The 26,714-nt window shown below is 54.2% G+C and overlaps 1 protein-coding gene and 1 long non-coding RNA gene across 2 annotated transcripts; one reads left to right on the top strand and one right to left on the bottom strand.

Annotated features, from left to right (window-relative positions):
* Positions 1 to 1,048: 1,048 nt before the first annotated feature.
* Positions 1,049 to 12,979, bottom strand: LOC114899946. The gene is made up of 3 exons (XR_003794666.1): positions 12,823 to 12,979; positions 7,488 to 7,642; positions 1,049 to 3,732 (listed from the first exon to the last, which is right to left on the bottom strand). It is a non-coding gene; the product is annotated as an uncharacterized LOC114899946 (long non-coding RNA).
* A 165-nt stretch (positions 12,980 to 13,144) lies between these two features.
* On the top strand, positions 13,145 to 22,653 carry ZC3H12A (zinc finger CCCH-type containing 12A). The gene is made up of 6 exons (XM_029231007.1): positions 13,145 to 13,229; positions 14,085 to 14,560; positions 18,906 to 19,045; positions 20,013 to 20,247; positions 20,743 to 20,849; positions 21,043 to 22,653. The coding sequence occupies exons 2-6, from the start codon at positions 14,166 to 14,168 to the stop codon at positions 21,915 to 21,917; spliced, it is 1,752 nt and encodes a 583-aa protein (XP_029086840.1). The 5' UTR covers positions 13,145 to 13,229; positions 14,085 to 14,165; the 3' UTR covers positions 21,918 to 22,653.
* Positions 22,654 to 26,714: the final 4,061 nt, after the last annotated feature.

The raw sequence follows: 26,714 nt of genomic DNA, 5'->3' as shown, positions 1-26,714 counted from the left end.
CGCTCCCAGTCCTTATTTTTTTCTCAAAAGCCCTAAGCTACGATCCTTCCTTTGGGGGCCCCTCTGTCCTTCCCACACCTAGGTGAGATCCCCACTCATGCACCCCCAGCACGACAGTCCTTAGCCTGACTCCTCAAAGGGCCCTTTCGGCAGAGAAATGCTGGCAGGGTCCCACTCCAGGTGGTCCCTTCCATTTGGGCCTCAAGGTGGCCCGGCCCAGCCTCGAAAAGGAACGGTTGGACTCCATATGGCCTGACTTTCAGGCTTCAAACGGCCCCAGGAGAGGTCGAGGCTGGACCCCATAAAGGACTTCCTTTGGTTGAGATGCGGCAATGACGTTCTCGTGCCCCGCTTCCCCGCGGTCACCACGAGGGGGCGCCACAGCCCAGCCCACGGGCTGTGTTATCAGAGGCCCGGCGCTGTGCGCTGTCGCCGAGGAGCCAGGGAGGGTCTGGCGGGCCCCGGGGGCTCTGGGGTGCGGGGCCGTAGAGAAGCTGCTGAAGGAGCCCGAACCACCTGGCCGGAGGTGATACGCCCGCGCCACGCGGCCGGGACTCGGGAAAGGGAGTGGCAACGGGTTTTGCCTAGTCATCGCCTGCGAAGACTCGCGTCACCTCTGATGTCAGGGCTTCCAGAGGCTTCGTTCCAGTTCCGGGCTCCAGGAAAGAGCGTCGCGGGGCGCAGAGGTTACACAACTTCCCCCAAGGTTGCGTCGGAAAGGATCCGCAGGGCCGGAATTCGAACCCGCCTCAGCGGGCATGTACCCGCCTGCACGGTCCGCAGGTGGCCGGGCTCCGCGTAGCATCCTTTCCAAACCCACCGCACAGCCCGCGCCGGCCTTGGCCTGGCTTCCTTCTTTCTCGTCTCTCATATGGTCTTTCATGGTAAGATCTCCTTGGCAGCCTTATAATAAAAAAGAGCCTCCTGAAACCACAAGTGTTTTTAAATGAATTCAGGTCCCAAATTCCTGGAGTACGGCGGGGAGGCGGAAGGTGACGGAAAGTCTTTCAGCGTGAAAGTTAGACGTCAAGGGCGCGGAGCCCTCCCCCGACCTCCAGAGCTGGCGCTGCGGAGACACGAGGGCCCTCATGAGTCTCAGGAAGTGTCTCCTTTTGAGAACAAACCGGTCCTTGTGCTCTGTTTGGAGTCCGGTCCATTATGAGAAATCTCCTTTTGAGGATGGACATAGTCAAATCCAGATGTTGGCCTCGCAGAACAAAAAGCTCCCTCCAAACTCTCTTTATGAAGAAACAGGTTCTCATCCTTTGAAGGAATAACATCTCTTGATAAGTGGAATTTTTTTCCCCCAGCCAACAACCTTCTGCTCTGAATTTGTTAAAACCGCTTTAATAGCCCATCTCTGTTCCATTTCTGATGCCAGGATGGCAGTGACAAGGTGGAATGTCACCAGCCGCTGGATTCAATAGATTGAGTATGGCTTCACTAAGAAGAGAAGGCTGGATTTTTTTTTAATATACATCATTTATTTAGATAGATTTCTTTTAGTTCAAGACATACATTCTAATAGGGCAAATGTAAGATGAAATACAGATTGTCAGAACAACTTCCCAAATTGTACACTTCATTTTGCTGATTCAAAAATGCTTGAATAACAACTTTTCAGAAAGAAGGATGCATTATTCACTAAGTGTACACACTGATTGTAAGACAATCCCAGTAATATTCATTTCTTAAAAGTACATCTTAAAATAGAGGAAATATGGACTATATATTTGTTGACTACAATATGTGTATATATAGCCAACAAGGATGTTTTATCAGTAAGGTCTAGTATTTTTGCTGAAACTGAGAGCTCGAAGCAGGAATCCTTTCCTAATTCTTCTTGCATACCACCAGTGATAGGATGCTCACTACCTATGAACACAATCCTTTTCATTGTGGGACAGTTCTGTCAGAGTTGCTTCTCAGTGCCTTGTCATCTCCGCGTTCTGCCCTTGGAGCAGGCAGGGTTACTGGTGCTCCCATCTCTGCCCCCTGAGTCTCTCTTCTCTGAAGTCAGGATCCCCGATTCCTCACTATCCTTTGCCCTCCACAAATTGGCCTCTGGTCTCTCCCTGTCCGCTCAAAGGTATGGCAACCAGAATTGAACCCAACCTTCCAGCTATCACCTCCCTCGTCCTCAATCTATACCGCCAAAGATGCAGCCTGAGATCGTTTGGGGGCAGCCATCTTAACATGGGATTATATTGAACTTTCAGCCAAAACCTTTTTCATGAAAAATCTTTTCATTTTACATCCGTCCCCATTCCATTTTACTTCAGGGAGTTTAGTCTATCATTTCGTCTGCTTTAGGTGCTTTCGAACCCTGGTTTGCATTTAAAATACCAGCCGCTATACCTAGTTTTAGGTCATCTGCAAATTGAATAAGCATGCTTTCTGCACCTTTACCCCAGGTATTTACATAATGTTGTGTGGTAACCTCACCCAGCCAGCCAGTGTCTCTAGGACTCAGTTTCCCTGTCTAATAATGAAAGGTGAAGAGATGAACTCTAGTACTAGAGCTTGTGTACTACCTGTCAGACACTACACCAAGCCCCTTGCAAATACCTCGATGTTAGTCACATCAGTTCTATGAGGGAGGCATTATTATCATCCTCCCCATTCTGCAGATGAGGAAAACAAGGCTTTGCAGGATTAGAATCCAGTTCTGTCTGGCACCCAATCCGATGCTTTTAGCCACAGCGGCTCATTGCCTCCCTCAGATATGATCTGGAATAGAGCCGTTGGGCCCCCAACAGCAGTCTTCTTACAAGTTGCTAAACAGCACTCCTGGGGCACCCCTCAAAGATCCCCAAGTGCCACGCATGGATCAGAAACAGTACAGAGCTGCAAGTTGAAGGGGAATTCAGAAAGGAATACCAGATGCTTCAATTATGACGTGCGTGTGTCTATGTGTCTGTATAGGTGTCTGTGTGGGTACAGATGATCAAAGACAAATGATGATCACAGAAAAGCAGACCTCTGCCCCCCACCATGCCTTCAGAGCAAAGTGGATTAGAAACTTCAAGAATGACTGAAGTGAAGGTGTTTGCCAGCTCTGTGGAATTGGGGGTTTGGCGTCAGAACTTCAGGTAGGTTTCTATACATAAAGAAAGTGATGTTTCTTACACACCTGGTTAGTAGTCTGGGAGTCAGGCCCACCACACACCAGAGCCAGATGGTTCAGCCACATGGCCTCACTCCGTATTCCCAACAGCCCTTGAAAAAGACGCTATTTTCAGAGCTTCGTCTGTGGTAAAGCTAATGAGGTTTAATCTTGCAAGTGAGAGGCTCTCCCCAGATCCTACAGGGATAGTGCTTCACTTTACATTTGTCATTTTTTAAGATCCCCCCCCCAACAAACTGCAGAAACTTCAGGCCCTACAGAACCTTCTCTTATTGCTTTTCCCCATTTTATAGATGAAGAAAAATGCGGCACAGAGATGTCAAGCAAGTTACCCAAGGTGGCAGAGCCAGGAGGTGGGGAAGTTGGGATTCAAACTCTTAACCCCCTCAGATGAACCAACAAGGGCTTGAGGAGTTTTCCCAGGGGATTCATGTCTTTAAATGCAGTACTGGGTTATGTTTCCATTTCTGTATTTTAATCAGTTAAGAAATACTTTGTATTGGGACTTCTCTGGCAGTCCAGTGGTTAGGACTCTGAACTTCCACTGCCGGGGGCACAGGTTGGATCCCTGGTCCAGGTACTAAGATCCCACATGCAGTGCAGTGCTGCCAAAAAAAAAAATACATTGTATTAATTGTTTAAAGGGCATTGCTTGATTGAGAGACTGAGTGCTTGTCAAACGCAGTTACTCAGCCCTTTTATCACTTAGCTGAACACTGCCAGCCCCTGGCGTAGCTTTGCCTATGAAACAATTTAAAATTATTTTTAGTATAATAAATTTTTAGTCTATACCCATCATAGATCACTGGTTAAAGACAAAAATCCTTAAAAACAAAATTTGATGCTGAAATACAAGTTAATTGGGAAAAAAGTTAATGAAAATATTTCTGTAAATTCCTCCTATCTACACACTGCTTACATCTGATCATAATTTTCACACGTTGTTTGATAAATACTGTTGGGACCGCCAAGAATCCACCAGGATAACTAAATTGGGTCCCTACCTTACACCTGTGCCAAAATTAATTCCAACCTATTTTATTTTGTTTTTTTGGCTGTGCCACTCAGCTTACAGGATCTCACTTCCCCGACCGAGGGACTAAACCCAGGCCATGGCGGTGAAAGCTAGGCCACCAGGGAACTCCTTCCAACAGATTTTTTAAAAAACTATACATAAAAAAAAAAAGAAACCATCGGGCTTCCCTGGTGGCACAGTGGTTGAGAGTCCGCCTGCCGATACAGGGGAAACGGGTTCGTGCCCCGGTCCGGGAAGATCCCACATGCCGCGGAGCGGCTGGGTCCGTGAGCCATGGCCGCTGAGGCTGTGCGACCGGAACCTGTGCTCCGCAATGGGAGAAGCCACAACAGTGAGAGGCCTGCGTACTGCAAAAAAAAAAAAAAAAAAAAAAGACCAATAATTCAATAGAAAAATAGGCAAAGGACGTAAACAACTAGTCAGCCCCCAAAATGCAAATTGGTCTCCAATGTGAGAAAAGAGAACCTTCATCCTCGCTTGCACTAAGTGAAATACGAGATACCATTTTGCATCCACTAGGTTGACAAAGATCAAAACGTCTGGTGACCGTGGTGGGGCAAGGATATGGTGACATGGGCTGTTTTCATCATTACTGGTGGGAAGGTAATGGTACGATTTCTATGAGGAGCAATTTAGCATATTCTTCTAAAGGTCAGCACTCACATACCCTTTGTTATGGGTTGAATTGTGTCCCCCCACCAAGTTCACATGTTGAAGTCCTAATCCTCAGTACCTCAGAATGTGGCCCTATTTGGAAATCAGGACATTACGGATGGAATTAGTTAAGATGAGGTCACACTGGAGTGGAGAGGGGTCCTCATCCAACATGACCGTTATCCTTATAAAAAGGAGAAATGTGGACATAGACACACACACACAAGGAGAACGCCATGTGAACGTCAAGGCTGAGATGAGGTGATGCAGCTACAAGCCAAGGGACACCAAAAGTGCCAGCAAACCACCAGGAGCCACGGAAGAGACCTGGAACAGATTCTCCCCGACAGCTCTCAGAAGGAGCCAACCCGGCCCCACCTGATCTCAGACTTCCAGCCTCCAGAACTGTGAAATGATAAATTTCTGTTGCTCAACCATTCAGTTTGTAGTACGTTGTTACAGCAGCCCTAGCAAACTAAGACACTCTTTGACCCAGCAAGATGAATTCATCCTATTATGTATTTGTGCAGTTGCAAAGTGGTAAGCAGATGGGGGTCTACTTGCAGTGTTGTTTGTAATAGCTAAAGGTCAGAAACAACCTAAATGTCTTATCAGTCACAAACTGCCTAAATAATGGAATTATCTCAAAGGCCTATTAGGAAGTGAGAAAAGCAAGGTGTAGCTGGTTGTAGAGAGCACCTCGTTTGTATAAAAATAAAGAGAAACAAAGCAGAATGTATGTAAGCAAATATTTGCTTGTAGCTGCATAGATTCTATCTGGAAAGATACACAAGAAATTGCTAACTTCAGTTGTTCCTGGAGAACAGAAACACTTTAAGGACCATGGAAAGGAGATTTTGGTTCTACTCAAAATACACGTGTACCTTTTGAACCTTTTACATTGTTTATGTAACACCTGTTCAAAAAAAAAAAAATCTGTGTATAACATCAAGATGCCTCTAGTACTTCAAAAACCAACTGGAGAAAGAAAATATAGCCATTTTAGCTTTTCATCTTTTGGAAATAACAGCTATTCATACCTGAAATGGGTTATTTGAGGAGATATCTTCTCTCTTACCTCTTCGTTTAGAAACAAAGCACAAAATGTGTTTTGAAAATAACCAAATAAATCACAAAAATGAAGCACAAGATGCCAAAATTCTAAACTCCCATGTACTGAAAGCAAATCTATTTTTTAATTCATAGCATGTAGTTAAATTTCAATCTATAATGACAATTTCAGCATACATTCAGTCTCCAAATCAAGCCTAACAAGATATTTTCAATTCATTTGTCTATAAATCTTAATTTTCCTCATAAAATTAATTTAAATTCTGTTAAACAGTTGGCATCACTTATTAAATAGGAAAGGGTCAAAAGTAGCCTTTAAAATAACAAATCTTACAAAATATACACTTTCTAATACAACCTTTGGAATCAGACTGATCTAAAATAAAATAAATTTTCTCAAAATATCTTCTTACCTTGCAAAAAAAAGAAATTATCTTATTTATTCGAAAAAGGGTTTGTGAGGTCATTGATCGCTGTGAAAACAATTGGAGTGTTCAAACATGAGAAATACAACCTGGGCTCATCCTGTATGTTTGTGCAAGCTGCGAACTCTACAACTCCAGGGGGCGCCATTGAGATCATAATCCAAATTGTGCAGTGCACTGCCTGTGCAACCGGACATATCAATCCCGTGCCTACTGAAAATGTTGGGGGTCGTGGAAGGCTTCTGGGGAGGAGAGGGTAGGTGTCAGAGGTGGGGTCACATAGATTGGGAGGGCAGAATCTCATGCATATAGCCTCCCATCTCTCCAGGTTGACCTCCCTTGTGGGGGCACTGGCAACAGAAATATCCTGAGTTTTCTCTGAGCCTTACAGCCTTGGTTTTCCTAAGGTTGGTGGCGGGAGGACCATCTGCCAGGGCCTACAATCATCTCCTTGGCCTGTACAACTCAAAGTCCTCTTTAATCACTTAGCAGCTGAGAAGCAAGGCCAGAAGAAGGGACCCCACCATACCCTTCATTTTATTCCTACCCTAAAGGAGGCAGAGGTGGCTAGCGCAAGAGGAGAGGTGGAGGCAGCTGAACCTGAAATGACGTTCAGGACATTTGGCCTCCGGGACCAGCTCTACCACTGCCTTTCGGAGTGATCTTGGCAAACCTGTAAGCCTTTCTGGGCTTCTGCCTCCCTGTTTGCAAAATGAAGAGGATTATTGCCATTCTTTCTCTGTCTCTTGGAAAAACACACAAAAGAAGACAGAAAAACACAAAGCTGTGATTTCACAGGGAATGCATAGAAATTCAAGCATTCCGATTATTATCATTAAACATCAAGAATTTGTCAGGAGGCTCTGAGCAGCTATAAAACCTCAAGCAAATCTCATGACCTCCCTGAGCCTTCGTTAACATGTGCCAAATGGCAAAGCTTGAATTAGATCAGCAGTTTGCTGACCTTTTCACCACTAAGAGTCTATTTTATTATTTCAAAACCATCCCCACAGACCTCACATTTTGTAAGATTTTATCCCCTAAGCTGTATTTAGGTAATTATTGTATAATTAAGAAATATTAAGTAATTATTGTTATCATTATAAAGGATATTTTTGGTTGTGAGTGACAGAATTTATGGGCTTACATAGGCAGAGTCTAGAACTAGGAATACCTTCAGGCAAGGCTTGATCCAGCAGCTGTTACTGAGGACCAATGTCTTTCTAGTCTCTTGGCTCTGCCTCCTCTGAAGTGTCACAAGGTGGCTTCCAGAAACTCTTGGGACTCCTTGCTTTTCTCCCTTGTGATTGGCAAGAAACAGAGATATTGCTGCCCGGTCAACATAAAGAAAAGACACAGAATTGAGACTCATTACCTTTTCCTGACCAATTACCAAACCTGAAGGATAAGATGTATTGATTAGCTTAAGCCAGTTAGCCCCCACTGCTGTAATGGGGTCATTTCTGACCAGATCACATGGCTGGGAAATTCCCAGCACTATTAGGAAGGGGGAATTGGACGAAGGGTGCTGGAGAGACACCAGCAAGTTTCCTGTGGTGTGTTTATCAACCAGTGATATCTCAAACAGCCCATCAGAACTTCTGGCCAGCATGTGAGCTGCACATTAGTGACCTCCAGGATCTTGTGAACTGGTCTCAATGACGACCTCATCTGTGGATGGCCACACTGACCACGTGAGTCGACGTCAGCCCAGCTGTGGTTAGACTTGGCCCAGATGCAAGTTCACCCATGAAGCTTCTAGTTCTCTACTCCCACCCAGCCTTTCAGACATGGCTCAGCTGGAGGCCCAGGTGAACCTCAGACTCCGCAGTTCCCAGGCCTACGCCTGCCCTTTTCAGATACAAGAGGACATCTGTGAGCTGGATTTGGCAAAGAGGAAGCAACAGAGATGTCCACAGCAAAACATGACTGGAACTCCGGCTGCCTCGTTCACTGACTCACCACAGATTTACCAACATCTGTGCCAGGTCGTGTCCCAGGGACCCGTCTTCAAGGAGTCCCAGTGAGGTGGGGAGGCAGTGGTGCCCCAGACCATTACAGTTCAGTGTGGAAACACAGTGAGGCGGGCAGCAGCGGGACAGCGGCAGGCCCCTCCCCATCTCGGGCCAGAGGGCATGAATGTCCACCCCAGCACGACCAGCAGCAGGACCACTTCAGCCCAGTCTGCACTCTCCTGGCCCAAGGGAAGCTATCTCTGGTGGCTTCAAGGATCTCACCAAACTTGTGCGCCCCCAGTACAGACTGGGGAGTGTTCAACCCCAGGACTGGGGAGCCAAGTTTCTGCACACCATCAGGGCCTTGCAGGATTCTCTCTGGCCCCTTCAGTGCAGGGGCTTTGGGGCTGGGGAGGAGTGGGAGTGGGGGTAGGGGGACAAAAGCCAACTCACCCTTTTGCCTGTCTTCAGACCCCGCCTCTTCCTAAATCTTCAAAACCAGGTGGGATTCACTGGTTAAGCAAGCACACAGCAAGGCCAAAGGGGTCCCCTGCCACTGCTCTCTCTAACAGACACCAGAGATTCTACTGCTCCTTTGAGTAAGGCATTGCCCTTATCAGGTCCTCAAGTAAGTCACCAGTATTTCTGAGCACCTGTGTGGGTCTGATCTCCCTGTCTCTGGCAAATGGGACCAGGGATGCCTGGGACGGAGAAAGCCTGGCTAGTCCCATTCTCAGCTTTTCCAATATTAACTTGCCATGTGGCCAGAGGCGAGTCCCTTTCCTGCTCTGCCTCTCCATCTATAAAATAAAGGTTCTGCTGGGCTTCCCTGGTGGCGCAGTGGTTGAGAGCCCGCCTGCCGATGCAGGGGACACGGGTTCATGCCCCGGTCTGGGAAGATCCCACATGCTGCGGAGCAACTAGGCCCGTGCGCCACAACTACTGAGCCTGCGCTCCGCAACGGGAGAGGCCACAACAGTGAGAGGCCCGCGTACCGCAAAAAATAAAAAAAAAATTTTTTTTTAAATAAAGGTTTTGGGATAATCAGTCTCTATGGGGCTTTCCAGCTCTAACAGTCCAGAATGTGAGCATTCAAGGTTCAGCAAAGAACAGGGAGCAGGGGTGGCTGAACTGGGGTAAGAGGGGGGGCCATCTGGCCAGGACCTCACAGACCAAAAGGATATATATAGCTATAGATATAGATATATAGATATTAGGATATATAGATATATACCAATAGAAATGAACAAAGCCATCTGACCTTCTTACCTACAAGGCCCATGAAATTATATACATATTCTTTTAATAAACTTTTTAATTTTGGAATTAATTTTCAATTTACAAGAGTTGTAAAGATAGTACAGAGAGTTCCCGCATACCCCTCACCTAGTTTCAGTTTCCCCTCGTGTGATCATCTCATACCACTGTGGTACGTTTGTCAAAGCAAAACAAAAAAACAAAAAAAAAACCGGTACATCTCTATTAACTAAAATCCAGACCTCATTTGGATTTTACCAGCTTTTCCATTAATGCTCTCTCTGTTCCAGGATCCAACCAGCAACTATACTGCATCCACCTGGCGTGTCTCTTCGTGTCCTCTGGTCTGCTTCTGTCTTTCTGTGCTTTTCGTGACCCTTTCAGTTTTGAGGAGTCCTGATCAAGTATTATGTAGAATGTCCTTCCATGGGAGTTTGTCTGAGGCTTTTCTGTGGGGTTACGGGTTTGGGGAAGAATACCACAGGGATGAGATGCCTTCCTCATCACATAGGGTTGGGGGCACATGATAGCCACTTGACTTATCATGGGGTGGTGGTAACCTTGATCACTCGGTCAAGGTGGTGTCTGCCAGGTGTCTCCACCATACACTTCCTATTGTTCTCTTTCCCTACTCTGTTATTTAGAAGCAAATCACTAAGCCCCGGGCACATTCAAAGGAAGAGGAGAGGATAATTAGCCTGGAGAAGGGAGAACCTACATGTGTTATTTGTAAGATTTGTCTCTACCCCGGCCCCACCCAGCTAGTTATTTATTCAACAATTTATTTCTACCAGTACCAACTCAGGGATATGGATTTTATACTTTGGGTTACTATCTAATACTCCATTATCCATTCTATTGCTCTAATTGTTGCCGCTTTGGCCACTGGGAGCTTTTGGCTCCCGAGTCGCTTTGACACACTCCTACCCTTTTGAGTTTGGGGCACTTCCTAACTCTGGCACCACAAGACACTCCAAGCTCACATTTTTCCCTGTCCCAGCCCTAGAATCAGCCGTTTCTCCGAGGAAGTAATATATTTTTAAAACAAACCCTCCAATTATCTTGTCAATAGTCCAAATGTACTGCACTGCATTTGAATACATGATGAAACAGTTCATTTGTTCAACTGAATTTTAAAACATACTTCAATTTTTATAGCTCCTAGTGTGACAAATCTTTTTTTTTTTTTTTTTTGGCCATGCCATGTGACATGTGGGACCTTAGTTCCCTGACCAGGGATTGAACCCACGCCCCCTGCAGTGGAAGCACAGAGTCTTAACCTCTAGACTGCCAGGAAAGTCCGACAAGTCTTTTTAAAATATATTAGGAGCCTCAAAACATGGGGGGGATCTGGCCCTTTCTCCATTTCCAGGAGGGCTTGTGGAACTGAACCTCTGCGGCCACACTGCTAAGGCTTGGGGGCAGCCTGCCCACGCTTCCTACAGTGGTGACCTGGCTCCCGTGTCCTTCCCAGTCTGAGCTGCCTGGTGGAGCTACCGAAATCCTAGGTAATTCCTGGGACTTTTCTCTCTCCAGCCTCTCCTCGCCCCCCCCGCCCAGGGGGCGACCAGTCCTGGAGCTCTGCATACCCCACTCAGGCTAGCCAGGTGCAAGCAGGTGGCAGGAGAGCAGGAAGGCTCCAGGAAGGAAGTTGGCAAGCCCAGCCACTGAGACGGGCGTTCAAGGGAAGCGGGGGGGGGGGCGGGGGTGGAGCGGGTGGGCTGAGCACATTAGATACAGAGGGCTCCTGGGGATTCGGGCCAAAGTTTGCAAAATCCAGCTAGAAGTGGAGCAGGGTTTCCCCGGAGCAGTCCTGGGTTCTGCAGAAGAGAGTCAGCTTCTCGGGAAAGAGCCGCCTTCATGAGCCGGAAGAGAGCGAGACTGCGGCTCACTCTGGGAGGACACGGAGCTGCATGACTCATTGCCCAGTCCTGCTGGCTCCCTCTGGCACAGTACTGGGCAGCACAGGGCCTGGGAGTACGGGCGGAGTCCCAGCCCGGTCCTGGCCCAGGAGGCGGTCCAGGCTGGCAATCACAATCTGGCACGTAGGGACATAGGCAGGGGGCTGTGGGAGCACCGAGGAGGAAGCAACTCAGCACCAAAGGAGTCTGGGCAGGCCTCACAGAGGAGGTGACATCATCAAAAAGAGGAATAGGGGGCTTCCCTGGTGGCGCAGTGATTGAGAGTCCGCCTGCCGATGCAGGGGACACGGGTTCGTGCCCCAGTCCGGAAAGCTCCCACATGCCGCAGAGCGGCTGGGCCCGTGAGCCATGGCCGCTGAGCCTGCGCGTCCGGAGCCTGTGCTCCGCAACGGGAGAGGCCACAACAAGTGAGAGGCCCGCGTACCGCAAAAAAAAAAAAAAAAGAGGAATAGAATTGGCCAGGCAGCAGTAGGGAGGGAAGAAGGGGAGGGCGCTCCCGGGGCTGAGATAGGAGATGCAAAGGCACGGAAGTGTCTGCAAGGCGCTGGCACAGTGCCTGCTGCCCAGCGAGTACTCCATAAATGCGAGGCATTATCACTGTGGTTGACCTATCATCATTATGATTATTAACCTGGACTCATTACTTAATATTTTTACTACCGTAAAGGTAGTTAATACAATGAATGAATGTCTAAATATACTGCACTTTTCACTGAATTTTTCCCAACTATAAAAGGGGCTGTTCTGAAGATTATGTCTACAGTACACACAGCACTGGGCAGGAGTAGTGGTGAGCAAGTGTGCTGGCACACGGAAGGAGCCTCGTTTTCCCCCTCTCCTGGAGGCCAGCCCCTGGGGGTCCTGTGCCTGGAAGACACAGAAGAAGAGGTATTTGGGGGTCTTTAAAGATGACCAGACAACAAAGCAGGGACTTGGCTAGGTGGGTGGTGGTTTCAAAAGTGACAAAGGTGGCACCTGGTGCCCTGGAATGGGAGCTCCTGGTCCTGGTTGCAAGTCTTTCCAGCTGGGACAAGGCAGGTTGTACCTGCCCTTCTATCCTGTCAAGGTCCTTATTTCAGAAAAAATTGTACCTGTCCCTGGATGGGGCCCTAGCTCTGTGTACCTGCTCCAATCACGGTGTACCTGTTGAGTATTCCTGTCTCAATGCGAAAAGTGCCTGCCTCGGTGTACCTGTCTTGATAACTATGGCTCTGCCTCCAACCGTGTGTGTGGACCAACGCCTGTGTCCCGTACTGTACCTTCGGCGTACTTAGTTAGGTCTGAAAGTACGCGGCTGTACCTGTGCCTGTATCGCCGTACACTAGGTCTGCCCGAGCCTAACTCGGTGCGCATACTTGGTTCAGCCTGGGCTTACCTTACGCCTGCGGGCCGTGCACTCCTGCCCTGCAGATCTCCTCACCGCGGGAGGCTAGAGGCTCACGGAAGAGGCAGCTCCCCGCGGCTCCAGCCCGGATTCCTCTCCAGCCCGGATTCCTGGCCAAGCCGGGCGCTCTCGGGCTGCGGGGGCGGGGCCTGAGGCCTGGGCTGTGGGGGGAGGTATGGGGCGGGGATGGGGCGGGGATGGGGCGGGGCGGGGGAGGAGCAGGAAGGGGCGATGGCCGCTCCGCCCCCTGCCGCCCGGGCCCGCTCTCCCCCGCCCGCCCGGCTTCCGCGTCATGGTCCCGAGTGCCGCCCACCCGCCCCGTATAAAAGCGCCGCCGGCTTTGCCCCCGGGACTCGGCCCCATGGAGATGCCGCCAGCCGCGGCTGGCGCACGGCAGGGTGAGGCGCGCGCGACGGGGATGGGGCGCGAGTGCGGGCTTAGGGGGAGGGCGGAGGAGCGGATGGGAAGGGCTTTGGCTGGGACTGACCTGAGCGGGAGGGACGTGGGGCTGGTCGGCTCCGGCCTCCCCTACCCCCAGGATCCTCCCAACTTAGTCCAAGTCGGAGGATCCTGGGGGTAGGGAGACCGAGGTCCGGAGGGGGAATAGAGCGCTCGCGAGGCTCTGGGCCGGGACACCCTAAGCGTCACCGAGCCTGGAGGCCAACCAGAGTTTCCCAGCAACTTTTCTCTCTGGTGGGTCGCCCCGGAAACTTCCCCTCCCCCGGTCCGGGAGTCCGGCCACGGGCCCCGCGCCTCCTGGCCTGGGCTCCGAGCACTGGGCAGGCGGGCGGGAGGAGGCGATGGCCTCAACGGGGAAGCCCCCCCACAACGCAGTTCCAACCCAGTGGGTTTCCATCTGAGAGCCCCGCCCCGCAGCTGTCGGGGCGCGTCGAGGTCCTCGGAGGCCTCCCAAGACTTCTGGGTCCCCTGGGTTGGCGGGGGGCTGGGGTTGGGGCGGGAGGAGGGGTCAGACTGCCTAAGTTCAAGTCCTTGCGCCATCAGCTAACAGCTGGATGACCTAGAGCAAGTTCGTAACGTCTGTGGCTCAGTTTCCTCCTTTGTATTATGGGAATGATGCTCCCTAGCTGGGAAGGCTTTTGAGAGGATAACAGAGGTAACACGGAAGATGGCTTTGCATTTTGCATACTGCCACCAGTCCGTGTGGTCTCATCCTGTTGGATGGGGCGGGGTCAGGAGAGGGGTGAGAGAGAGAGAGCCATTCCGCATCCCTAACCCTCATGGTTGTCATACAGGAGCTGTGACAAGTGCCTTCCACCAGTCTGAGCTGTGAGTGGCCGGTGGAAAGAGAGGCCCACCCAGGAAGCCACCGCACCATGAGTCTGTGGGAGCTTGAAGACGGCCACAGCTGCCGAGGGACCCCCAGGCCAGCTCGGGAGTCCCCGGCCGAGGAGGCAAGGACTGCGGAGCTGCAGATGAAGGTTGACTTCTTCCGGAAGCTGGGCTACTCGTCCGCTGAGATCCACAGTGTCCTGCAGAAGCTGGGGGTCCAGGCAGACACCAACACTGTGCTGGGCGAGCTGGTGAAACATGGGTCAGCGGCCGAGCGGGAGCGCCAGGCATCGCCGGACCCCTGCCCTCAGCTGCCTCTGGTCCCCCGGGGCGGGGGCAACCCCAAGGCCCCCATCCTGGAGCCCTCTCCCCGCGAGGAGGACAAGGAGGGCAGTGACCTGAGGCCCGTGGTCATCGATGGGAGCAACGTGGCCATGAGGTACATGTCACTTCTGTGGCCAAGACTGTGGCCGGGAATGGTGGCCGTGTGTCTCTGCACCTCTGGTAGAGAGGATTTCAGAAAGGAATTTGACCTCTTCTCCAGACTGGTCTAGAGGAAGGGAAGGCCCTTTATGGAGGCCCTACTGTGTGCCAGGAGGCTCCCTTAATCCTCATGGCTTCTTGGAAGTGGGTTTTAGGGATGTTTGAGGGAGCTCAAAGTGTTGCTCAGGGTCACACGACTGGTAAGTGCCAGAGCAAAGATTCGAACTCAGGTCCTTCTGTCTCCAGAGCTACCTTATGCTCTTCAAGAGGGATCAGACTGTGGGCTCCAGCTTACTACATAGGAGCCTTCTTTCCTCCTCCATGAGATGGGGATAACCCACCCCCTCAGGTGGTGGTTGTGAGGAGTAAATGCACAGAACCTGGAGAGAAGTAAGGGCTCATTAATCAGTAGTAGTTGTTGTTATTACTATTATTTAGAGTCTGGGACTGCTGAGGCCTTGTCCCAGACCTGGGCTCCCATGGAAGCGGGCCCAGCTACTGAGGCCTCTGTAGCTGTGACCAAGAGTAACCTTGAGGATCTGGCTCTACATCAGGGGTGTGGGTGGGTAGCTTGATGCTTTGGTTCCAGGGGAGCAGTGACTTGGGTCACTTCTGCTGGAGCCACCTGTGCTGGACTGGGCTCTGAGGGCTCCCCAGGGGCCAGAGCCAGGACTCAGCCCCATAACCATCCCACCTCTCCCCTACGCAGGCTCGGGGGATTGGGGGGGGGAGGGGTGGCGGGAGGGCTGCCGTGGACCCCAGGGAGCCCAGACTTCCCTTCCATCCAGGCCCTGCCCTCTGGCCCTGCTTTCTCCCAGTCCTTTCAAGGCAGGCTGGTGAGTCAGGGTTGGGTGGATGGTTCACAAGGAAAGGTTCCTGTGGGTGTGGATGGGGAGATCCCATACACAGGTGTGGAGTGGGAAGGGCTCCTTCCCTGGCTTCCCTGACGTCTCTCAGGTGGGCTGCCTAAGGCCTCTATGCCTTTGCCCCCTCTGCCCCTCCCACACCTGGCCCACCTGGCCCAACTCAGCTGTCTGGCTGGTCCTGGCCCAGCTCAGCAGGTGTGCAGGTGGCCCTCTTCCAGCCACTTTTGGGTCAGTCAGTCTTCCCATCTCTGAAATGGACTGAGCCTAGGTGGAAATTGAGGAAAGCTGGCATCCACAGGCCAGCGGCCGCTGGTCCCAATGTGTACTTTGAGAGTTAGGGGATCCCTCTCAGCAGTGTTTGGCTGGGATCAGTCAGTGACTCCCTCCTCTAGGGGCGTGGGCCAGGAGCGCTGAGCCCCGGGGGCAGCCATGTGCTGTGTGTGTTTGTGTCCCGGCAGAAGGAGGAGGGGCCTGGGCGGGAGGAGGGGCAGGTGATGCAGTGGGTGGCCAGAGGCCGAGCCGCAGGGGCTTTCTGAGCTGGGGCAGTAGCAGGAGGGGAATTCCAGCCTCAAACTTCCTGTCTCAGCTGCTGCAGGGTTCCTGCCCTCCTGCCCCCTCCCGCCCAGGGCTGGCGGGCCAGCCCCTGCCATATGCAAATCGTGGGGAAATTCACCTCTGTTTCCTTCTAAGGGAATTTTTCTCCACTAGTTGGGCCCGGCCCAGGCAGATCTTTTCACCTGGGTAGCCTGCCTTTTGGCCCTGCCCTCTGCCCTAGGGCGGGAGCCGCTGAGCTGGAGTCTCCTACGGAATCGCACATCTTACCAGAGTCTCGTTAGACAGGCTGAGGGGCCCTGACCTTCTGGGCCGACAGGACTGTGGTGTGGGATGGGAGGATGTCTGGTTTTCCTGTGCCAGCACAGCTTCCTCCACAGCAGCGAAGGGGGTCTAAAGTTAGCTGTAGAGAGGCACTCCTGGCTTGGGAGGGCAGGATCTGGGCTTGACTCGAGGGACTGGAACATGTGTTCTACTTCTCCCAAGACTAAGGCTCTGACTACCTGCTTAAGGGATATTCTGGGGGCTAGGGCGGCTGAGAGCAGACTTGTCCCCAGCCAGGGTTTCTGATGCCCAGAAGCAGTACACTGTCCTGGAAGCCCCGGTGTCCCATGAAGTCCCAGGGCTTGCAGATGCTGGCCTGGGATGTGGCATATGCAGGTACCCACGTGTGTATAGAAGGAGACAGGTAAATGCATGTGCAGACTGCGTACCTGAGACAGGGATCCAAGGCAGAGATGATCCCTTCCCCACATTTCTGGGGAGACAGAAGGCCTAGGGCAGGGGGAAGCACTGGGCATTGCGAAGACAGACCTGGGACCTGACCCATCCTGCCAGGTCAGGGAAGGCCTCTCAGAGGCAGTGACACCTCACCTGGGTCCTGACAGAGGAGAGGAGTTTGCCAGGTGCATGGTTTTCCCTGTTCCCAGCTTGCCCCACCCTCTGAACAGTTTGTTCACACTCAACTTCGGGAGCTTTTTTCTCTTTCCTAAATAAACCTCAGCTCTTCTGTTAGGGACAATCCAGTACCCCCAGATGTGGGTTCAAGTTCTGCCTCTTACCAGTAGCCAGGGGACCTTCAATGAGTCTCAGAGCCTTGTAAGGATGAAGCAAGGAGGCGTGCCATGTACCTGGCCTCCAGCAGGTGCTTGGTACCCACCCATCCCCGCTCCGGGCCTGCTGTCAGGGTTGGCACTTGTCTTTGTACTGTCGTAGCATCAACACCGGTGGTGGCTATGAGCACAGCCTCTGGGTCTGCATTTCGGTTGGACCGCTGCTACTGTGTGATGCTGGCAACTGGTTGCCCTCTGTGGACCAGTTTCCACACCTGAATAAAAGGGCAAGTGGGACTTCCCTGGTGGTCCAGTGGTTAAGACTGCACACTTCCAATGCAGGGGGCTCGGGTTCAATCCCTGGTCGGTCAACTAAGATCCCACATGACACGCAGCACAGCAAAAAAAAAAGTGGGGTGGGCCAGGGCCCTTTAATGATAGTACCCTCCTCAGAGACTTGCTGGTGATTCAGTATTGAGCATGGAGATCAGGGCCTGCCTCACAGCTCTCAGTAAATGTTAACTTTTATTATAAGCAGGCCGGCAGATGGCAGGGAGGCCCCACCTGGTGGGGATGAGCCCTGCCTTCCGGCTGGACTTTGCCTCACCTACAGTTTACGGAGACCTTCAGCCCTGGGAGCCCCCCGCCTCACTCCCAGGCAGCCTCCGTGCCCGCCAGCTACCCTACCTCCCTTTCTACTTCTCTTGGGGCTCCAGCTATTACCGCCCCCAAGCCAGCCACAGGATGTGGTTGGCCATGGAGTTGCCTCTTTTGCATAACGCTTATTCTGTTTTATGTGCCAAATATGAGAGTCTGAGTTGTTCACTGAGGGGCAGGGACTGTCGGGGTGAGAGCCCCAGCTGACCCCTTCCAGGCCCCTAGCCTGGTCCTGGAGCCCTGCCATGACACCCAGTATTACCTGGGAGCCCCCTTCCATTCCCAGGAAGCCAGCTGGAACCTCCACTTTGTTGGACTGTCTTTGGCCTCAAGAAAACAGGAACGTTGTCGCACTGACATGGGCCCTTCTTAAGGAGGCTGCAGACCACCCGGCCCATTTTTCAGACAGAGAGGCTGAGCCAGAGCAACCTCAGGGCTTGCGTCTGGGCCCAGCCGCATTTGGATGGGGTGAGGTCTGGTCCACGGCCCTGGGATGTCCCACTTCCCAGCTCTCCTGCTGGCAGAGTCCCCAGAGTCTTCCAGACCGTCTTTTTGCCTTGGGTCATGCCTTCTCCAAAAGGGCAAGAAGAGAACAGGGAGTCCAGGCGTTTTGGGGAATTGGCAGTCAGAGGAAAAGCAGTTCCTTTCCCTTTCAGAACGGAAGGCCTCACAGCTGCCTCCTGCCCTGTGTCCCTCGCCCTCCTCAGTCCCAGCCCCTGCGGTTTGAGCAGGACTGAACTGTAATCCAACTTTAATCCGGAGCAATCTGGTTTCTCCTTCCCAGCACCCACCCTCAGCCCTGCCGAGCCGGCGAGGGAGGGGTGGTGACTCAGTCAGCCTGTGTATATCTGTGTCCCCATGGTCCCAGTGCCTTTCCCCCACCCCCAGGTGTGTTGTAAGCGGCCTGACCCTTCCCCATGTGGGAAGCGGGTGCTGCCAGATTCCTGGGCGTTTCCTCACTGTCAGGAGACGGAACCTCAGGGAAAGCCCCGGGTCTGGCCATCCCTGGCAGTGTGGGAACCAGCAGGGAATACAGGCCCTAGGCCCCCGGCCAGAAGGCAGGGGGCTGAGCCCAGCGGCTCCACCGGCCAGGGCAGGGGCTGGAGTGCAACCCACCTCCCTCCTGTGCGGATCTGGGAGCAGCAGGCCGACCCCGTCCTCCTCTCCTCCCCAGCCACGGGAACAAGGAGGTCTTCTCTTGTCGGGGTATCCTCCTGGCAGTGAACTGGTTTCTGGAGCGGGGCCACACAGACATCACAGTGTTTGTACCATCTTGGAGGAAGGAGCAGCCTCGGCCCGATGTGCCCATCACAGGTGAGTGGCACCTCTGAAGGGGCATGGTCTCCCTGCCCCAGGAGCCCCTATCCTCAATAGAGACCCTTAGGGTGTGAGCAACAGCTTCTAGGTCCCAGGCAGGGACCAGCATTCTTTTCCTGGCTTTTGCTGTCCTCAGCATCCCTGCTCTGAACAGCGGTCCTTGGAGATCACCTTGGGCAACCTCTGCCTCCGGGTCCTGGGCACCTCCCTCACCTAATGGTGGTGTGCTCTTGCCATGTCCCCAACGGCACAGGGGCAACGTGGTGTGGCGGCTAAGCCCCTGGGCTCTGGAATCCTGGCTCAGTCCCTTCTGGCTCTGAGCCACTTGCCCCTCATCTGAGACGCGGGATGGGGTGAGGATCTGATAAACTCGCAGGGTTGGTTGTGAGGATCACACGGGTTAATACACATAGGTGCTCAGAAGAGCACCTGGCACACACACAGCCAGTGCCAGCTGCCACCATTGCTCTTACATGAGCCCCCAGCCTTTGGGAGGAGAGCCTGAGTTTATTTCCCTGGAAGTCTTGAGATCTGGGGGCAGGCTGGCTGGGGCCGCCCGCTCCAAGAGAAGCAGCCCCTTCTGGGTGGGTCCTTCTGTCCTGGTTGAGACACTCCTCTGGCCCCAGCTCAAGCCGCGGCTCATTCCTAGATCCCTCCAGAACAGGCTGGGCGCGACCAGGCCTGGTGTCCAGGAGCGGGAAGGAGGCAGCCCAGCTCTACTGAGGAGCCTTCCCTGAGCAGGGCCTGCCAGCCTGTTCTCCGGGGTCCTTGGTCTTTGGGCAGCAAACTAGGCGCCAGGCCCAGCGAGGGGCTGGGCCTCAGCAGTGGCCTCTGCAGAGCCTCTTCCTGTTCCCGCGACCCTGGAGTTGAGAGCCCTGTGTCCGGCACCCGGGGGTTCAGGGAGCCCTGCGAGCTGGCTCTGGGTCCAGGCTGGGCCCTGACCTGCGCCCCTGCTGCCTCCCAGACCAGCATATCCTGCGGGACCTGGAGAAGAAGAAGATCCTGGTGTTCACGCCGTCGAGGCGTGTGGGCGGCAAGCGCGTGGTCTGCTATGACGACCGCTTCATCGTGAAGCTGGCCTTCGAGTCCGATGGCATCGTGGTCTCTAATGACACTTACCGGGACCTCCAGGGCGAGCGGCAGGAGTGGAAGCGCTTCATCGAGGAACGGCTGCTCATGTACTCCTTCGTCAACGACAAGTACGTTCCCGACAGCGCCGGGAGGTGCCTGTGGGAGGGGTGGAGCAGGGGCAACTCTGCTGCAGGGCCATGGCCTCGGGCCCAGGCAGCGGGCCCCACTAAGGAGGGTCAGGATGGGACCAGACTGGGGTTTTCTAATCTGGGGGATGGAGAAGGAGCATGTGGTACAGGATGGTCAGTGCTTCCAAGAGAGCATCTCCACTCGCCAGCGCCGAAGCTCTGACCAGAGGCCAGTGGATGCAGCCTTAGATTCAGATGTTCGGCCTCTGCAAGCTCCCAGCAGGAGAGTCGCCCTAAAGGCGCCCGTGGCTGCGGCCTTCTGGCCTGGGACCTCCTCCACTCCCTTGGGACAGTACCCCCTAGAGCCCAGGGATGTCCTGCTGGGCAGACACCAGTTTTAGGAGCTGCCCTCCTCTCCGTGCTATCGAGGCTTCCTGTCCTGCCCCCTCGTCGGCACTGGGAAGTCCCCCTTCATGTCTCGCACCTCCTCCGCAGGTTCATGCCCCCTGATGACCCCTTGGGCCGTCACGGGCCGAGCCTGGACAACTTCCTGCGTAAGAAGCCACTCATGGCCGAGCACAGGAAGCAGCCGTGTCCCTATGGTAAGACCCCCAGCTCCACCCTCCAGGGCCCTCCTCACGCCATCCCCTTCCTCTCTTGCCTGAGTCGGCCTGCGCCCCACGTTCTTTCTCTCGGGGACCCCCAACCCCATGTTTCCTGTGCTACCCACTTCCGTCTCCCACCCCCTGGTTCTAGAGCCCCCCCGGCTGAGAGCCCTCCTTAATTCTCTCCCAGGGAGGAAATGCACCTATGGGATCAAGTGCCGATTCTTCCACCCCGAGCGGCCAAGCCGGCCCCAGCGCTCTGTGGCTGACGAGCTCCGTGCCAACGCCCTCCTCTCACCCCCCAGGCCGCCGAGCAAGGAGAAAAGTGGCCGGCGGCCTTCACCTTCCTCTCAGCCCGGCTCTCTGCCAACAGAGCACGAGCAGTGCAGCCCGGATGGGAAGAAGCTGGGGGCCCAGGCATCCCCGGGAACCCCCCGGGAAGGCCTGACACAGACCTTCACCCCAGCAGGCAGGAGCCTCCCACCTAGTGGGGGCAGTGGCAGCAGCTTTGGGCCCTCGGACTGGTTCCCGCAGACCCTGGACTCTCTCCCGTATACCTCCCAGGATTGCCTGGACTCGGGCATTGGCTCCCTGGAGAGCCAGATGTCAGAACTCTGGGGGATTCGAGGAGGCGGCCCTGCTGAGCCGGGCCCACCTCGGGGCCCTTATGCCGGCTACCGCCCCTATGGGGCTGAGCTCCCCACCACTCCGGCCTTCTCTGCCTTCAGCCGGGCCATGGGTGCTGGCCACTTCAGCGTCCCTGCTGACTACGCACCCCCGCCAGCTGCCTTTCCACCTCGAGAGTACTGGTCTGAGCCATACCAGCTGCCCCCACCCACCCCAGTCCTGCAGGAGCCCCGGGTGCCGGGCCCAGGGGCTGACAGGGGCCCCTGGGGCGGGGCAGGCAGCCTAGCCAAGGAGCGAGCCAGCGTGTACACCAAGCTGTGTGGCGTCTTCCCCCCGCACCTGGTGGAGGCTGTGATGGGGCGCTTCCCGCAGCTCCTGGACCCCCAGCAGCTAGCCGCCGAGATCCTCTCCTACAAGTCCCAGCACCACAGTGAGTAAGCCGGCCAGCCGCCCAGGCAGCACCTCCGGCCTCCGAGGGCTGCCAGGCTGGGCTTTGAGCCTTCAAGCAGCCCAGCCCCGGCCCCAGCCTGGAGGCTGCACAGAGGGAGGATTCAAGTAGGGAAGAGAACCCACAAACCAAAGATACTGTAGGATTGGTTCTGGCACCTCTAGGCGTCTGCCCAAGGGGTCAGGAGCGATCACCCTGTTGATGCACATTGTATCTGTAGTTTAAGGAGACGCTGCCAGTAACGGCTGTCAGTCTGTGGCTGAGGCCCAAACCCTCCTTTCTCTCAGGGGGCGGGGAGGGAGGCAGCGGGGAGCAGAGGCCTGGGCTGGGGGCCCTCTGCACGGCCCCCCACCTCCGCCCCGTCCCTGGGATGCCGGCCTTGGCCGGCTCGTTGGGCACCGTGTGCCCGCCCTCCGTGGGCCCTCCTCTAAGCCAATGAGGCCTCGTCCGTGCTCTAGCGGGCACGGGGCTTCATGTTAGTAAGCAAGATGCTTCTTAATAACCCACTTCCACTTCCGTCCCACTCTGTGCTCCTATCCCATCGCTCCTGCAGGGTCAAGGGCACTCTGCCCCACCCTCTCCTCCTCCCCCCTTCCTCTGTATTCAGAGCCACCTCGCCCTTCCCCAAGGGGGGACATGTGTATGTGTGTGTACAGGTGTAAATGTTAAATATTTTAACTGGAAAGCCCTTGTCTCTCTTCACACATCAATAAAGTACAATCTGAGCCCCTCTAAGAGGTGATGGTCTTTGTTGCTTCCGGGTGGAGCCGGCTCCTGGGTGATGGAAGGTCACAGGTGGGCACCCCGGATCTTCCTCCACACCAGCTCCCTGACCCTTCTCTGGAAGGAGGGTTTTCTGAGTTCTACCGAGAGTGCTCTGTCCCTTGGGGTAGAGGAGTCCTTCCTGAGGCCTTGGGTCAGGCCTTGAGAGGAGGCGGCTGTGGACACACGGGCAGAGTGTCAGGAAGCAGAAGCGTGAAGCTTGGAGTCCTGCGGCTGCAGCATGGGGAAGGGGTGCTGTTGCGGGAGAGTAGGGGATGGATCAGGCTAGCCCCTCCGTCTGCCCCGTGAGCAGAGCTGAGCGTTCCAGGAGAGCTTGTAGAGTGGGCCTAAGGGCTCAGCTCTGTCCCATCCTCCCAGATCTTACCCTGCTTCAGGCCCGGAGTGGAGTAGGGGGGCACTGGGGTGGAATCAGCCTGGAGAGGCCCTGCCAGGGTAACCTCCAAGCAGGAGGTCAGGGGTGGGGACCTCCTGGGAAGGGGTGTCCCTGGTGGGGACACCAGGGAAGTCCTACACAATTTTTTTCTTTTTCAGATAAAAATGAGGTATAAATGTTAGGTATTTTAAGTGGAAAGCTGGACAGTCAGATGATCCCCAAACACCATCAGCAGTGGAAAAAATAGTTTTAAGAATTACACCTTTGGGCTTCCCTGGTGGCACAGTGGTTGAGAGTCTGCCTGCCAATGCAGGAGACACGGGTTCGAGCCCTGGTCTGGGAAGATCCCACATGCCGCGGAACAACTGGGCCCGTGAGCCACGACTACTGAGCCTGCGCGTCTGGAGCCTGTGCGGAGGCCCGTGCACCGCGATGAAGAGGGGCCCCCACTCGCCGCAACTAGAGAAAGCCCTCGCACAGAAACAAAGACCCAACACAGCCAAAAATAAATAAATAAATAAATAAAGGCGTTTCTTTAAAAAAAAAGAAAAGAAAAAAGAATTACATCTTTGAACATTTCACCCAATTTGTACTTTTTATTTGTGAAGCTTGTATCTATTTTTTTTCTAGAAACTGCTTTCTCACAGAACGGCTGTGCAGCATGTTGTAGGAAAGGCCACCCCGGTGATCTCCCTGCACATTAGGGTCCCCCCCGCCCCCCGCCAGTTGCTCTTGGCCCAGAATGCTCTGTAGAAGCCTGCACGCGAGGCGGGAACCTGCACGCAGGACGTGGTAGTGACTGCAGCGAACGTTACTTCCAAGCCCCCACGTCGCGCTCTACCAGGCGCTCTGTGCCTGCCGTGTCCCGCCGCCTCGGGACGCTTTACCTGCACCAGGAAATGTCGCTGCCTCGTTTATAAAATAGTTTTTCCAGTCGAGAACTGTATTCCAGATTAAAGGCTGCTTATGGGCCTTTGTGTCTATAGACAGGAAGCTAAAATACCGGACTGTCCAGTTCATTATCAGCCACTGACGAAGCTGAGTGACTTGCCTGAGGCCCCACGGAGGACACACTCAGGCAGGGCCTCTGCCTGGGGTCCCCTGGCCCCACAAACCTGAGGAAGGGAGGGACCCAGACGCTCGTTCGCAGGGACTCTCGGGCCCCTGAGGGGGATGGAGGTGGAGGGGGTGCCCTCAGCCCCGCCCCTCACAGCCACGTGGAGTTACATCTGCATGGGGACCCTCCAGCGGGAGGGCTGGCCTGACCACCCCACGGCCCTGCTCACGGCAGGTGCGCCAGCAGTCCCACCCATACGGCCCCCTCTCTGCACACCACGGGGCGGGGAGGGTCGTGAAGGCCGTGAGGCCCCAAGGGAGGCCTGGAAGGAGAAGCAGGGCGCCTTCACCCCTCTGCCCATCCCACCAGCCTGCTCTCCGTAAACATGAAGGCTCACACTTGGTTCCTGACCAGAGCTGAACTCTTGGTCATTCACGGCTCCTGCTTTGTGGGGAGGGGAGGAAGAGGCAGATTCCACAGGCAGGTGGGCAGCGGACAGGCGGCAGTGGGTAGCAGGTCAGGGCTTGCTGTGGTACCGCCTGGCCTTGCTGGCTCGCCGGCAGGCAGGGACAAGGGCAGCAGAGCCCACACGGCAGGTGCGAGCTGGGGCCGGGCTCCTGGAGGACTGAGTCAGTTCGGTGCCCCGTCGTCTTTGCTTTCCCGGCAGCTTTGGCCTGGCTGGGCTGGGCTGGCCGTCCAAGGTTCGGAGCCTCGCCTCCAGGCCTCTTTCTCAATCTGGCTTCCGGGCAGAGCTCAGAGGCTGCCAGGCCCAATGCCCAGCATGTTTCTTTCCCAGGACTTGGGTTTTAACTGCGAAGTTTTCCTCACCACCTCCTGCCCCACCCACTGAAGCATCTTTATTCACGAGGCCTCAGCGTCCCCGCCTGTGAAAGGGATATGATGGTCCCTGCTTCTCCCTAGATTCGACAAGAGGACACCTCCGTGTGGCTGGTGGCTGCACAGGAGGGAGCAGCCCTGGGTTCGGGTCCCCCTCACTGGCTGTGTGGCCCTCTCGGGGCCTGGGCTTCCTGGCCTACCTCACAATACGGTTGTAAAGTGTGAGAGAAAGACAAGTATCACGTGATATTGCTTATTTGTGGAATCTAAAAAAATGGTACAAATGAACTTATTTACAGAACAGAAATAGAGTCACAGCTGTAGAAAACAAACTTATGGTTACCAAGGGGGAAGAGGTGTTGGGGAGGGATGAATTGGGAGATTGGGATGGACGTGTACACACTACTGTATATAAAACAGATAACTGATAAGAACCTGCTGTACAGCACAGGGAACTCTACTCAGTACTCTGTGATGACCTATAGGGGAAAAGAGTCTTAAAAAAAATGGATATATGTGTATATATAACTGAGTCACTTTGCTGTACACCTGAAACTAACATAACACTGTAAATCAATGATACTCCAATACAAAAATTTTAAATAATAAAAGAAAATAGAAATACTTGGGGGGGGGGAAGTGTGAAGGAGAGAGTGGCAGGGCCAGAACGTGACCCTGAGACAGGATCTCAAGCCACTGAGGTGCTGGAGGGGATCAAGCTCCAGTCACTGCCCTGCCAGCTCTTTCCTCCTTTTGTTTTCCTGGTTCCAGGGGCTGAGAAGCCAATGGGGAGCATCTGCAAATCCCTGCATTGGGAAATGACCCTGGGGCGCTCACAGAGGATGGCCTCCTGCCAGCCCTTCCCCCAACCCCCCTAGGCCCCTACACCCCACCCTGGGGCTCTCACCAGCAGGGGCCTGACCCTGGGTCTTCTTGCAAGTTCTGTCCTGCACTCGGGTTAACCACACTGGGGCGCAGGATGACTACGGAAACCTTGGCCTCCCTGGCAGGGAACTGGATGCAATTCCCTGCCTGGAGGTCCCCGCCCCCTCTGTCCCCATCGCACCACGCCAGCCTGACGAAGCCCTACAGTCCCTAAAGATCTGAGGGCCTAAACTAGGAGCAGGAGAGCTTTGGGGCTCCAGGAGAGCAGCTCCTGGGCAACCTCCACCCCAGTGCTGCTAACACCCCAAACAGCACTGGTCTCCTGCAGGGTGGTATGGGGGAGTGGCTGGGAGAGGCCACCAGTCACCATCCAGCTGCCACTTCCTCCCTCTTCCCACGCTCTGTGCCCTCCCTCCTCCTCCCAGGTCCCCTGGAAAAGCCAGACTGTGTCTCCCCTACACAGAAGGGCAAGCCCCCTGCCCTGAAGGAGGCGCTAGGCAGGTCTCTATGAGAAACAGACTGAGCGAGCCACAGAGAAACTGGGATTCAAGGGGACACAAATCTAGAGTTGGGGGAGGGGTAGTGCCATCAGCCCAAGCCCTGGGCCCAGCTGGTCTCCAGGGGTTCCTGCCCCTAAAGAAGGCAGTTCCGGGATCCTAGCACTTTTGCCCCAGGGATCCTCAAACGTCTGGCTCATTTTTTTCCCCTAGACCATATAGCAGGGTGAGTAGAGGGTGGTGAGTAAGAGCCTGTCTGGGGGCCTCCTAGGTCATGGGAAGGGTGTGGGAGATTTGGCTGAAAGGGACAGGAAGTAGGGCCCTACAATTAAGGAAAATGAAGCCTTCCCAGGCC

Source organism: Monodon monoceros, unplaced genomic scaffold (genome assembly GCF_005190385.1).
Source record: "Monodon monoceros isolate NGI ecotype Baffin Bay Population unplaced genomic scaffold, NGI_Narwhal_1 Super_Scaffold_18, whole genome shotgun sequence".
Lineage (NCBI taxonomy): Eukaryota > Metazoa > Chordata > Mammalia > Artiodactyla > Monodontidae > Monodon > Monodon monoceros.
The sequence above is the reverse complement of the archived record's forward strand: the minus strand, read 5'-3'. Positions and strand labels throughout refer to the sequence as shown.